General features: G+C 39.2%; 2 protein-coding genes across 3 annotated transcripts in view; one reads left to right on the top strand and one right to left on the bottom strand.

Annotated features, from left to right (window-relative positions):
• Positions 1-14,644, top strand: part of ITCH (itchy E3 ubiquitin protein ligase) — a 149,423-nt gene that overhangs the window by 12,995 nt on the left and 121,784 nt on the right. The gene's annotated exons all lie outside the window — the stretch shown is intronic.
• On the bottom strand, positions 1,299-2,893 carry LOC122497547 (actin-related protein 2/3 complex subunit 1A). Its single transcript, XM_043604724.1, has one exon. It carries the CDS (start codon positions 2,772-2,774, stop codon positions 1,662-1,664), a length of 1,113 nt encoding a protein of 370 aa, XP_043460659.1. The 5' UTR covers positions 2,775-2,893; the 3' UTR covers positions 1,299-1,661.

Here is a 14,644-nt window from a genome sequence, read left to right as displayed (position 1 = left end):
TTTGGCACCTTTAAGGAACCATGGTTTCATTTTTATTTATTTTTTAAATGCTTATTCTGAGAGAGAGAGAGGGACAGAAACAGGGAGAGAGAGAACCCTAAGCAAGCTCCATGCTGACAACACAGGCTTGATCTCATGAACTGTGAGAACATGACCTAAGCCAAAATCAGTAGTTGAAATCAAGAGTTGGTCACTTAACTGACTGAGCCACCCAGGTGCCCTGGAACCATGGTTTTAAATCATGAACACTGAACAAAGCTAGAGATCTCTGGTTTGGGCCACATCTTTTGTTCTGACTTTGGACAGTCCATTTTTATTGGATTGTTGTTATTGAGTTTTAAGAGTTTTATGTAAATTCTGGATATATCCTCTATCAGGTATGTATTTTACAAATATGTTCTCCCAGCTTTTGCTTATCTTGTCATTATCTTAATAGTGTCTTTTGAAAAGTAGAAGTTCCTAATTTTGATGAGGCTTAATTTTTTTTTAATTTATTGATTTATTTTTTTAAATTTACTTCCAAATTAGTAAGCATCTAGTGCCACAATGATTTCAGGAGTAGATTCCCCAGTGCCCCTTACCCACTTAGCCCATCCCCCTTCCCACAACCCCTCCAGCAACCCTCAGTTTGTTTTCCATATTTATGAGTCTCCTCTGTTTTGTCCCCCTCCCTGTTTTTATATTATTTTTGTTTCCCTTCCCTTGTGTTCATCTGTTTTGTCTCTTAAAGTCCTCATATGAGTGAAGTCATCTGATTTTTATCTTTGTCTGACTAATTTCACTTAGCATAGTACCCTCCAACTCCATCCACGTAGTTGCAAATGGCAAGATTTCATTCTTTTTGATGGCCAAGTAATACTCCATTGTATAGATATACCACATCTTCTTTATCCATTCATCCATCGATGGACATTTAGGATCTTTCCATCCTTTGGCTATTGTTGATAGTGCTGCTATAAACATGGGGGTGCCTGTGTCCCTTCGAAACAGCACACCTGTATCCCGTGGATAAATGCCTAGTAGTGCAATTGCTGGGTCATAGGGTAGCTCTATTTTTAGTTTTTTGAGGAACCTTACTGTTTTCCAGAGTGGCTACACCAGCTTGCATTCCCATGATGAGGCTTAATTTTTCAATTTTTTCTTTTATGGGTGGTACTTTTATTGTCACGTGTAAGAAATCTTTGCCTGACTGGGCAATCCATTTAACTTTCTTGGATTTCCATTTGCTTACTTACAAGAACAAATAAGATGTGTTTGATATTTTGACTTCTTTGTTTTTTTTTTTTTTTTTTTTTACACACATTCAGTATTTTTATTTAACTGTTTAGCAGACAATTTACATATCTCCCCACCCTTTCCTTTAAGTTAGTGTGACAATTTTCCATAATAAACTACTTCAAGAGAAGCTTTGGTCAAGAATGGAATGAAATAGCAAAAAACAAAAAACAAAAAACCCAAATCATTGCTGCTTTTTTAAAAAAAACCAACACTTTCACCAATTATATTCAAACAAAAACACACAAACAATATTTGCGCGATACGTGTCTTCAGTGTTTCCTTGCGGCTGGCTCTCCTCACCACCATGCAAACGGCGGGCCGTGTCAGCACACTTTGTCACTTTTGTCAGTTTGTCATGCTGGATCTGGGAGGCTCACGCAGCTTCACATTATCCGGAGACCCTGGATAGAAGACTCCAAGGTCTTGAAATCCCAAATTGTCATGGCTCCATCGATGCCAGTAGTGCAAAATTTGCGACAATCTTGTTTGTCCACTTCATAAATAGACACTTGAGTGATGCTATTCTGGTGCAGCGTCTCCAAGGCCGTGTTGCGGTCCTCAGTCGTGGCCCTCTTGTCCATGTTGCGGAAGCGTTCCATGGCGGACATGTTGCGCTGGATGCTCTGTTTTGGAATGTCTAGTTTGGAGACGAAGGTCAAGCAGCCACGGTCATCGTAGTTAAAGAGCATCGGGCAGCAGTCATGGCCGGCAGCTACAACGCTGTTCTCCGAGACAAATGACACACTCAGCAGGGGCAGGAACTCCGTTTTCAGAGTTGAGACCTGTACGCTTTTTGAGGCATCGGCAACGGATACGGTGCTGTCATGGCTGACCCAGGCCAAGCGGCTCCCACTGGCAGAGAAGCTGACCCCATGCACCCAGCCACCAGTGCCACTGCCACCAAACTCTGACATCAGCTGACCAAAAGGCATCTTGCTGCCCCATGGCGTACTGGCCGGCTTTTCATCCACTTCTTTAATGTAGGCAGAAAACACTCTGCATTTGAAATCACACGATCCTGCTGCCAGCAAAACATTGTTAGGATGCCAATCCAAGCTGAGGACTGTGGAGCGAATCGGCTTTTTAATGTGCTTGCTGACCCACCAGTCATTTTCAGACTCAAAGTAACAAACAGAAATGAGTCGTGCTCCACTTCCCACAGCAAATTTGTTCTCTAGCGGGGACCACTTGACAAAAGTTGCTGCACGATTAATTCTCAGGATCACCAGGGTTGGCTTCCAGACACCATCTTTCTGACTCCAGACATAGGCATTGCGGTCTGCCCCGCAAGTGACGATGCGGTCGCTCTTGGGAGCCCAGTCGATACCTGTGATGTGTCCATTGTGCTCCTTGAGTTCATGAGCCTTCACCCACTGGCTCCCGTTCTTCTTATAGATGTGGACTTCGTGATTGTTGGGGCTAAGAGCAATCTGGGTACGATCCCTATTCCAGGCATGGCAGGTGATTGGCTCTAGCAAAAACTGATGCAGGGACATTATTCTTAGTGTTTTCAAAGGATAGGAAGCTGGGATCGGGGCAGTCCGGACCGGCTCGGAGCGGAGAATTCGCGGACTCTGGTCAGTCGACGCGAACAGGCTCCGGCGGGCGCGGGCGGAGGACCTTGACTTCTTTGAAATAATAGTTTTATTTAGCATCTTTTTGGAGTCAAAATAGAGGCGGTAGTCTTTGGATAGAATACTAAGGTGAAAACCTACAGACCCAAATTGGAGTATAGAATTGGCTCTGCTTTTATAATCCTATTTATTTACTAATGGGTAAATGATAGTTTTCTCTTCTCCCCTCCCCCCACAATTACTTAGGGCCCTTGGATGTAAATGATTCTATGTGATTTTTTTCTGGGTTTTTGATACAATTTGAGTAACAATGCTTTTTGGCTCCTTTAAATAAAAATGTGTATAAATTTGTTTATAGTGTTTACATACATATTACTCAGTAACTCATTAATATTGCCTCTAGTTTACTTGATAGTTCTTAGATCATGTTTAGAAATGATCTGAGAAAGGTTTGTTGGAAGGATGAGGGATGGTGGCTATCAGGATCTTGTATTTTTTTTTTTTTAATTTTTTTTTTTTCCTTCAACATTTTTATTTATTTTTGGGACAGAGAGACACAGAGCATGAACAGGGGAGGGGCAGAGAGAGAGGGAGACACAGAATCGGAAGCAGGCTCCAGGCTCCGAGCCATTAGCCCAGAGCCTGACGCGGGGCTCGAACTCCCAGACCGCGAGATCGTGACCTGGCTGAAGTCGGACGCTTAACCGACTGTGCCACCCAGGCGCCCCAGGATCTTGTATTTTAAGGGCAATTCATGGGTGTTAAGAGATGGTCAGAAACCAGAGTTTCCTGGGAGCCAGGAAGTTCAACTTTATATGTAATTAGGTTGTATAATTTCACACAAGCATTGTTTGCAAAAGAGAGCAGTATTTATTGTAGCACAATGGTAGTTATATTTATTGTGGCATATCAAATCATGAAACTCTAGCAGTAGATAGTCAAAAACAGGAAATAACTTGTGATAGTAGTTAATATTAAAATATTTGTTAGCTGTTTGAGAGAACAGAGGGAAAATCACCTTCTAAAGTAGTGGGTACAGAGTTCAAACCAGCAAATAAATGCTAAAAGTTTGATTCTGGTGCCAGTTTCCTTAGATTCTGTTGTCATACTATTGAACCTTGGAAGTTATATCTTTGGGGGTGCCTGGGTGGCTCCGTCAGTTAAGTGTCCGACTTCAGCTCAGGTCATGATCTCATGGTCCGTGAGTTCAAGCCCCGCGTTGGGCTCTGTGCTGTCAGCTCAGAGCCTGGAACTTGCTTTAGATTCTGTGTCTCCCTCTCTCTCTGTCCCTCCCCCACTCATACCCTCTCTATCAAAAAATGAATAAACCGGGGGCGCCTGGGTGGCGCAGTCGGTTAAGCGCCCGACTTCAGCCAGGTCACGATCTCGCGGTCCGTGAGTTCGAGCCCCGCGTCGGGCTCTGGGCTGATGGCTCAGAGCCTGGAGCCTGTTTCCGATTCTGTGTCTCCCTCTCTCTCTGCCCCTCCCCCATTCATGCTCTGTCTCTCTCTGTCCCAAAAATAAATAAACGTTGAAAAAAATGAATAAACGTTAAAAAAAAAATTTTTTTAAAGGAAAGTTATACCTTTGTGTTTTCTCTTTGAATAAAATAATCATCTTTTGATGCATATGCTTTAGATACACACCCATACACTTGGTTGGAAAATGGGAAGGGAGCTTTCATTTATCTGAGATCATTCACATGATGTTCAGAGCCAAGGTGTCACTTTTGAGGGGGAGAGGGAATGGTTTACATCTCTCTCTGCTAACGTAACTTTTTCCAGTAAATAAGAAGGCAACTTTTCCGCATCACGCGTGGGTTTGAGTTCATTCCCACTTATTGAGAATGTTATGGAAATGAGCATATACCTTTTAGCCCAACCCAAAGAACTCTTACCCCCCTCTAACAATTCCTTCAGGAACTCATACACCAAGTTCAGTTCCTTTGCTATCATTAGTGGAGAATGGGATCTAAACATTGTTCCTTCTAGTTAGTCCCTGCTACAGTGACTGGAGAGAGCAGGATCTAGTTTTCAATCCAGCTGGGTGGTGTGGCTACTGGTTGCATGCACAAGAACCGTTACCACCTCCATGTTCCACTTTCAACTGAATTGAGGCTCCATTCTTCACAGTAGTGGATGGCAAATGAATACAGAATTTTTAAAACCCATGCTTTGATACATAGCTCTTTCACTTGAGTGGTGATTTGAGAACATGGTCAAGTGGCCTTGTCCAAAGGAGACTACTCAGTGTTTACAGTTGCAGTGTATACTTCTGTATTTTATTTTATGAAAAAAATTTTTTTGATGTTTATTTATTTTTGAGAGTGAGAGAAGGAGGAGGAGGAGGAGGAAAAGAGAGAGAGACAGAGAGAGAGACAGAATCTGAAGCAGGCTCCAGGCTCTGAGCTGTCAGCACAGAGCCCGAGGCGGGGCTCCAACCCATGAACCCTGAGATCATGGCCTGAGTTGAAGTTGGTCGCTTAACCAACTGAACCACCCAGGCACGCCTATACTTGTGTACTTCAGTAAGGCTGTTTGAGAGTTAGACTTCATTAGGTTTTAGTTCTCTGAATACCACTGTGTACTTTAGCTCTTTGTACTTGTGCTTCAACAAGCAGTTTTTCTCCTTACTGGCTTAATATGTTTTCTGAAATGTCTTTTTGGTGGCTTCTTTTCAGAATTATAGGTCCATATAAATTATTGGAAGGTTTTCTGGGTCAAAATAGATGTGATCTATAAAAATAGCTGATTATGTTGGATATGTTATTTCTGAAAACAAGCAAATTTCATAATATCCTGACTAATTATTTTTCTATAATTAGGATACATGTTTTAAAATAAGGCTAGTTTGCTGTTTGTTGCCTATGGGACAAGATATTACTGAAATGATCTTGTAAAGTGTGCCTTTCTCCATATTTTTATTTCTACTGCCTTTCAGGAAGATGTTAAGGTTAGTTTTCACCTCTGGCAATGTTTTAACACCTCTTTTCTACATTAGACGTTCTGTCACATTTTTCTAGTGTGATAGTAAACATTACTCAAATGATAAAAAGCTGACCCTATTTTAAGTTTTTTTTTTTGTAACTGACAGACTAAGAGGTAATAGATAATTTTAATATTGTACTGTATCTTAGATTCAAACTGATATCTTCAGTGGTTCAAGTCACAGTGTTTTACCAGGTGAAGGTATCCACATCACTGTACTTGATTGTGAAAGCTTTTTCAAAATCATGTAAAAAGTCAGTTATTTTTGATAGGAAGTTAAAGCAGAGGTATCCATCTCATCTCTATATCTTATGAATTTTAAAGCTGTAGATAGAGGCAAAGTTGAAGTTGTTTTAAAAATTGAATGTTAGGAGAAGGAAGAGGGGGTTAACGAAGGATAGATTATAAAATAAAAGGGACACTAGAAAAGATAAGTTAATTTAGCAGTGAGATATGGAGGTAGAAGGGAGGTACTGGAAAGGAAGAATGGGTCCTCGAGAGATCTCCCCAAGATACTTAGGAGAGTTAGAGTCATTTTTTTTTCCCCTTTATATTGTGGAAACTAGATTAGCATTTTTTTGTCATTCACGGTGAGAATACTTTTTTATTTTTTTTAAGTTTATTGAGATGTAACTTGCACATAGTAAAATTAATCCTTTTCTAGTAGTGTACAGGTCTTTGAATTTTGGCAGACATTTGCAGTCTTGTAGCCCTTTGTGTTTATTTGTTTGAGAGAGAGAGAGAGCAGGAGCTAGGAAGAGGGGCAGGGTGGGGGAAGAGAGAGTCTTAAACAGGCTTCAAGCCCAGCTTGGAGCCTGATGTGGGGCACAGTCCCATAACTCTGGGATCATGACCTGAGCCAGAATCAAGAATCGGACGCCCAACTGATTGAGTCACCCAGGCGCCCCTATTTTTTTTTTTTTTTTTTTTTTAAGTAGACTTCATTCCCAGCGCAGAGCCCAACATGGGGCTTAAACTCAGGACCCTGAGGTCAAGACCTGAGCTGAGATCAAGAGTCAGGTGCTTAACCCACTGAGCCACCCATGCATCCCTCTAGGAAGCACTGATGTTTTCTGTCCCAACAGTTTTTCCTTTTCTAGAATGTCATTTAAATAGAGTCATAGGATGTAGCAGTTTCCTAGAATTGCTCTAACAAGTTATACACACTGGTTAGTTTTTAAAACAATGGAACCTTATTCTATCACAGTATTGGAGTCTAAAAGACCAAAATAATGGGTCAGCAGGGTTAGAATTTATCAGAAGGGAGAATCTATGCTGTGCCTCTCATAGCTTCTGATGGATGTTGGTGATCCTTGCATTCTTTGGCTTTGTATATGCTTCTTTCCAATCTCTGCCTTTGTCTTCATATGGTATTCTGTGTGTCATCACCTTATCTTTATTCTGTGCATGTCTCTATGTCCAAATTTTCTTCTTATAAGGTCATAAGTCATTGAAATAAGGTTCTCCTCATCTTAACTTGATTACATCTACAAAGACCCTTTAAGACCAAGTAAGGTCACATTCTGAGGTTTCAGGTAGACAAATTTTGGGGGAGACACTTCTCAACATAGTACATTGGTTATGTACCCTTTTTTTTTTTTTAAATGTTTGAAATGTTACTTAAAAAAACAACAACATCATATAGGGGTATCTGGGTGCTTCAGTTAGTTAAGTGTCTGACTCTTGATTTCAGCTCAGGTCATGATCTCAGGGTTGGTGAGATCGAGACCCACATAGAGCTCTGTGCTGACAGTGCGGAGCCTACTTGGGATTCTCTCTCTGCCCCTCCACTGTTCATTTATACACAGGTATGCTTGCATGCTCTCTCGTCTTTCAAAATAAATAAACTTAATAAAACTCTTAAAAAATAATTATACAGTAAAATTGGCTTTTGTGTGTGTATGTGTACAGTTGTATGAACTTTAACATATGTATAGGTTTTTGCAACACCGCAGGCAGGATACAGAATAGTTCCATCATGCCAGAAACCTCCCTTGTACTTCATTTTGTAGTCCTATCCACCCTCCACTCTTCACAGCCACAGATTTGTTATCTATCCCTATTATTTTGTCTTTGGGAGACTGTCACATAAATGGAATAATACATATGTAACTTTTTGAGACTTGGTTTCAATCAGTATGATTGGTGCCTTCCAGATTCATCCAAGTTGCACATATCAGTAGTTTGTTTCTTTTTGTTGCTGAGTAGTATTCCAGGGTATGAATGCACCAGTTTATCAGTTTACCTGTTGAGGGATATTGGGTTGTCTGACATTTTTGGCAATTATGAACAGAGTTACTATAAACATTCCTATACAAGTTTTTTAATTATTTTTTTTTTTTGTACTTTCGAGAGAGTGCACCCCTCCCATACAGATTTTAAGTGAATGTTGCTTTTATTTCTTTTGGCAGGGTTTCTTTCTTTCTTTCTTTCTTTCTTTCTTTCTTTCTTTCTTTCTTTCTTTCTTTCTTTCTTTTTAGTGTTTATTTTTGAGAGAGACAGAGACAGAATGAGAGTGGGGAAGGGTTAGAGAGAGAGGGAAACACAGAATCTGAAGCAGGCTTTAGGCTCTGAGCTGTCAGGACAGAGCCTGACGCGGGGCTCAAACTCACAAACCATGAGATTATGACCAGAGCTGAAGTCGAACACTTAACTGACAGCCACCCAGGTGCCCCTAGGCAGTGTTTCTTAATCTTGGTGCTATGATATGTTGGGCTGGATCGTTCTTTGTTGTGGAGTGCTGCATTGTAGGGTTTTCAGTAATATCCCTTGCCTCTACCCACTGTTGTAGAAAACAAAACAAAACAAAACAGATCTCTGCATTATAGTAGTATACTTTTCCCTTCTGCAGTTGGTAAGTAAAATGTGGGATAATACTTTGAGACCATACAAATATCCTATTTTCCAATAACCTTTTATCTAGTGGTTTCTCTATTAGTGCATAACAAATTATCCCAAAATTTAGCAGGTTAAAACAAATATTTTTTATCTGTATGGTTTCTGTGGGATAGAAATTCAGAAGTGGCTTAGCTGGATGGCTTTGACTCTGAGTTTCATTAAGACACAGTCAAGATGTTGGTTGAGGCTGCAGTTCTCTGAAGGCTTGAGTGGGGGCTGGAGGATCAGTGTCCAAGGTGTCTCACTGCTATGGTTGGTGGGTTGGTGCTAGCTGTTGGTGGGAGGCCTCAGGTCCTTGCAACATACACCTTTTTCTAGGGCTGCTGGAGTCTCCTCACAAATTGGCAGCTGGCTTCCCTGGAGCAAGTGACCTGAGAGCAAGTGGTGTCATCCTTTTTTTTTTTCAATTGTGGTACAATGTGTATAACAGTAAATTTACCATCAAAACCATTTTCAGGGGCGTCTGTGCGGCTCAGTCAGTTGAGCGCCGACTCTTGATTTTGGCTTAGGTTATGGTCCCAAGGTTGTGGGATTGTGCCCTACATCAGGCTCCTTGCTTACTGTGGAGCCTGCTTGAGATTCTCACTCTCTCTGCCCTTCTCCCCTGCTTGCACATGTCTTCTCTCTCTCAAATAAAAAATAAAAAACCCATTTTTAAGTGTATGATTCAGTGGTACTAAGTACTAATTCATATCACTGTGCCGTCATCACCACTGTCCATCTCTAGAATTCTTTTCTTCTTGCATAGTTGAAACTCTGTATCCCATTAAGCAATAACTTCACATTCCCTCCTCCCATGATTCCTTGGTAACTATGGCTCTACTTTCTGTCTCTGATTTGACTGCTGTAGGTACCTCATATAAGTGGAATCACCTTCTTTTTTTTTTTAAGTTTATTTTTGAGAGAGAGAGTGAGAGCGGGGGAGGGGCAGAGAGAGAGGGGGACAGAGGATCTGAAGTAGCCTCTGTGCTGACAGCTGAGAGCTGATCTGATGCAGGGCTGAAAGTCATGAACTGTGAGATCATGACCTAAGCCGAAGTGAGATGCTTAACCGACTGAGCCACTCAGGCACCCCAATGTGGAATCATCTTTTTGTGTCTGGCTTATTTCATTTAGCATGTTCTCAAGGTCCATCCATGTTATAGCATGTGTCAGAATTTCCTTCCTTTTAATTTCCTTCCTAATATTATTCTATTGTGTGTATATACCACATTTTGCTTATCCATTCAACCATTGATGGACACTTGGGTTACTTCTGCATTTTAGCTATTGTGAATAATGCTGCTATGAACTTGTGTGTACAGATACTTTTTTTAGATCCTACTTTCAATTGTTTTGGATATATAACAACAAGTAGAATTACTGGATCATATCGTAACTCTTTAGTTTTGAGGACCCACTGTACTGCTTCCCACAGTAGCTGTATCCTTTTACATTCTTACATTAGTGCACAAGTGTTCTAATTTCTCCATATCCCTGACAACATTTTTTTTTTTTATAGTAACCATCTTAATGGGCTTAAGTTGGTATTTCATTGTGGGTTTTTATTTGCATTTCCTTAATGATTAGGGGGGGTTAAGTGTTTTTATGTACTTCCTGGCCATTCTTTGGAGAAATGTCTGTCATTTCTTTGGAGAAATGTGTTCATGCACTTCGTCCTTTTTTTTTTTTTTTTTTTTAACATTTATTTATTTATTTTGAGAGAGAGAGTGTGCCTGTGCAGACATGTGTGTGCAGAAGAGGAGCAGAGAGAGAGAATCCCAAGCAGGCTCCACACTGTTAGTGAGGCGTAGGGTTCAAACACACGAACCAGTTAGATCATTACCTGAGCCAAATTCAAGAGTCGGACAATTAACCAACTGTGCCACCCAGGCACCCCTCCATTTTTGAATTAAGATTTTTATTGTTGTTGAGTTTTAGAAATTCTCTGTATACTGGATATTAATCCTTTAGATGAATGATTTGCAAATATTTTCTCCTATTTTGTAGGTTGCCTTTTCATTCTGTTGATAACATCTTTTGCATAAAATTTAAAATTTTTGTGAAGTCCAGTTTGTCTATTTTTTCTTTTGTTGCCTGTATCTTTGGTGTCATATGCAAGGAATCATTGCTAAATCCAGTGTTGTGAAGCGTTTGTCCTATTTTCCTCTAAGAGTTTTATATTTTTAGTTCTTAACATTTAGGTCTTTGATCCATTTTTAATTTTTGTAAATGGTGTTAGGTAAGGGTCCAACTTTATTCTTTTGCAGGTGGATATCTGGTTTTCCCAACACCATTTATTGAAAGGACTGTCCTTTCTCCATTGAATGGTCTTGACACCCTTGTCAAAAAACATTTTACTTTATATGTAAGAGTTTATTTTGGGGCTTTCTTTTTAGTCCAATAGAATAAGTTTGTATGTCTTTATGCCATTATCACAGATTTTTTATTATTGCAGCTTTGTATTGAATTTTGAAATCAGGAAATACAAGTCCTCTAAATTTGTTCTTTTTCAAGATTGTTTTGGCTATTTAAGGTCCCTGGAGATTTTTTTTTAAGTTTATTTATTTTGTGAGGGAGAACACGCGTGTGTGCACACACACGCAGGGTAGGGGGCAGAAAGAGAATCCCAAGCAGGTTCCACACTGTCAGCGCAGAGCCCAACTTGGGGCTCCATCCTGCAAACCACAAGGTAATGACCTAAACGGAAATCAAGTGTCAGAAGTTTAACCAACTGAGCCACCCAGGTGCCCCAAGGTCCCAGGAGAGTCTATAGGAATTTTAGGATGGATTTTCTATTTCTGCAAGAAACATTGGGATTTTGATAGGAGTTGCATTGACTCTAGACTGCTTTGGGTAGTATTAACATCTTAACAGTATTAAGACTTCTAATCCATAAACATAGAATGTCTTTCCATTTATTTGTGTCTTCTTTAATTTCTTTCAGCAATGTTTTATAGTTTTTAGTGTTACAAGTCTTTGACCCCATTGGTTAATTCCTAAGTATCTTACTATTTTTGATGTTATACATAAATGGGTTTGTTTTCTTAATTTCCTGTTTACATTGTTGTTTTTAATTTTTATTTTTTTTAATGTTTATTCATCTTTGAGAGACAGATCACAAGTCAGGGTGGGGCAGAGAGAGAGGAAGACAGAGAATCTGAAGCAGGCTCCAGGCTCTGAGTTGTCAGCACAGAGCCCAACACAGAGCTTGAACTCACAAACTGTGAGATCATGACCTGAGCCAAGGTTGGACACTTAACTGAGCCACTCAGGCACTCCTTAGATTGTTCATTTTTAATGAATACAAATGCATTGGATTTGTGTGTGTTAATTTTTGTGTCTTGTTAATTTGCTGAATTTGTTTTAGTTTTAATACTTTTTGTGTGTGTGTGTGGAATCTCTCGGGTTTTTTATATATACAATCATATCTTCAAACAGAATTCTACTTCTTCCTTTCCAATTTGGATGCCTTTTATTTATTTTTTTCTTGCCTAATTGCTTTTTTTTGGGCTTCTAGTTCTATGTTGAATGGAAATGGTGAGAATGGCCATCCTTGCTCATTGCTGATCTTTGACAAAAAGCTTTTATTTTTTCACCATTGAATGTGATGTCAGTTGGGAGTTTTTCATATATGGCCTTTATTAACATACAGGTGGTTCCCTTCTAGTTCTACTGTGTTGAATGTTTTTCTCATGAAGGGGTATTAAATTTTTTCAGATGCTTTTTCTCTATCAATTGAAATAATCGTATTTTTCCCCCCTTCATTCTGTTAATATGGTACGTTACATTGATGAATTTTTATTGTTGAACCATCCTTACATTCCAGGATTAAATCCCACTTGGTATACAATCCTTTCAGTAAACTGAGAAATATCTGTTTCTCCCTTCAAACATGTCAGTTTTTGCTTTATATGTTTTGATGATCTGTTATTAGCTGGGTAAATGTTTATAATTGAATCTTCTTGCTGTTTCAGACCTTTTATTTTGTAACATCTTTTGTCTTGTAACTTTTTTTTAACTTTTATTTATTTAGTTTTAAATGTCTACACCCAATATAGGGCTTGAAATCATGACCCCAAGATCAAGACTCTTCTGATTAAGCCAGCCAGGCGCTCCATCCTTTTTTGATTTAAAGTGTATTTTGTGTGACATTAGGATAGTCACATGGAATATCTTTTTCTATCCTTTCACTTTTGGCCTATTTGTGTCTTTGGATCTAGACTGAGTCTCTTGTAGACAGCATATAGATTATGTTTTAAGCCATTCTGCCACTTTCGGTCTTTTGATTGGAGAGTTTAATCTTGTTTCATGTAAAGTAATTACTGGTAAAGAGGGACTTCCTCATTTTACTATTTATTTTCCATATGTCTTACAGTTTTTTCTGTCATTCGTTTCTTCATTACTGTCATTGTGTTTAGTTGATATTTTGTAGTGAAACATTTTTATTGCCTCCTTATTTCCTTTTGTGTATATTCTGTAACCATTTTCTTTGTGGTTACCACAGGGATTACATTTAAAGTCTGAAAGTTATAATACTCTAATTTGAATTTATAACACTTAATTTCAGTAACATACAAAAACTGTTCTTTTACAGCTTTGTCACCACCCATTGCAGTTATTGGTGTCACAAAATTGCATCTTTATACATTGTTGTAGCATTGTCTCTTATAACCTAGCCTTGGATGTCACATACTGCCCTTTCCTGCCACATTCTATTCAGTAGAAGAGAGTAAATCTGGCCTACATTCAAGAGGTGGGATATTAGTTTCCATCTTTTGAAGGGAGCTTGTGGATATATTTTAAAATGCCCTCATCTTGGGGCGCCTGGGGGCTCAGTCGATTAAGCGTCTGACTTTGTCTCAGGTCATGATCTTACGGTTCGTGAGTTCAAGCCCCACATCAAGCTGTGTGCTGACAGCTCAGAACCTGGAGCCTGCTTTGGGTTCTGTCTCCCTCTCTCTCTGCCCCTCCCCTGCTCATGCTCTCTCTCTCACAAAAATAAATAAACATTAAAAAAAAATTTGTTAAAGTGCCATCATCTGTTGATTCTTGCCTGACTCAGTTATTACATTAGGTTGCAGAATAATGATTCTTTCATTTCTTCTTCATTTATTAAGCTCAGCTAAATTTTGAGGGGAAACTCCATCCCCATCACCAGCCTCCAAATATTACTTCCGAACCAGCTTTTTTATTACATTTTAATTTTTTTTTATTCTTATCCCCCAAATTTCTGGTTTATTAGATAACATTTCTGTGTTTGTTTCATCATTGGTAAAAAAGGTTGTAGTATCTACGTCACGGGGAGTGTATTCATTTCCTGTGACTGCTGTAACAAATTACCTCAAACTTGGTGACTTTATTAAAATAAAGACTTATTTTCTCACAGTCATAGAGGCCAGAAGTCTGAAGTCAAGATGTCAGAAGAGCTGCATTTGCTCTGAAAACTCTAGGGAGAATCCTTCCTTTTCTAATTTCTGCTGGATGCCCGTGTTTCTTGGCTTGTGGGCTGCATAATTTCAATCTCTATCTGTCTTCACATTGCCTTTTTTTCTTCTCTCCTCTGTAGGTCTTTTAACAGGACAATTGTTAGATTTTAGGTCTACCTGGATAATCCAGGATGATGTTATCTTGAAATTGTTAATTTTATCTGTAAAGATCCTTTTTCCAAGTAAGGTCATGTTTGTAGGTTTCAAAGAATAGGATGTGGATGTATCATTTTGGGAGCCACTATTCAACCCATCACAAGGAGATTGCATTAAATGAATTACTGCATGTAGAATTCTTTAAAAGTTCTTAGCACGTGACTATTCACCAAATTAGTTATTTTTTATTATGGTGATGCTTGTGTTTTATAGCAGCCTCCTGAATTTAGTATTTTATCTCTTATACCACCTTATTTTAGCAATATAAATTTCCATACCTAGC

This window comes from Prionailurus bengalensis, chromosome A3 (assembly GCF_016509475.1).
Source record: "Prionailurus bengalensis isolate Pbe53 chromosome A3, Fcat_Pben_1.1_paternal_pri, whole genome shotgun sequence".
Taxonomy (NCBI): Eukaryota; Metazoa; Chordata; class Mammalia; order Carnivora; family Felidae; genus Prionailurus; species Prionailurus bengalensis.
The sequence above is the reverse complement of the archived record's forward strand: the minus strand, read 5'-3'. Positions and strand labels throughout refer to the sequence as shown.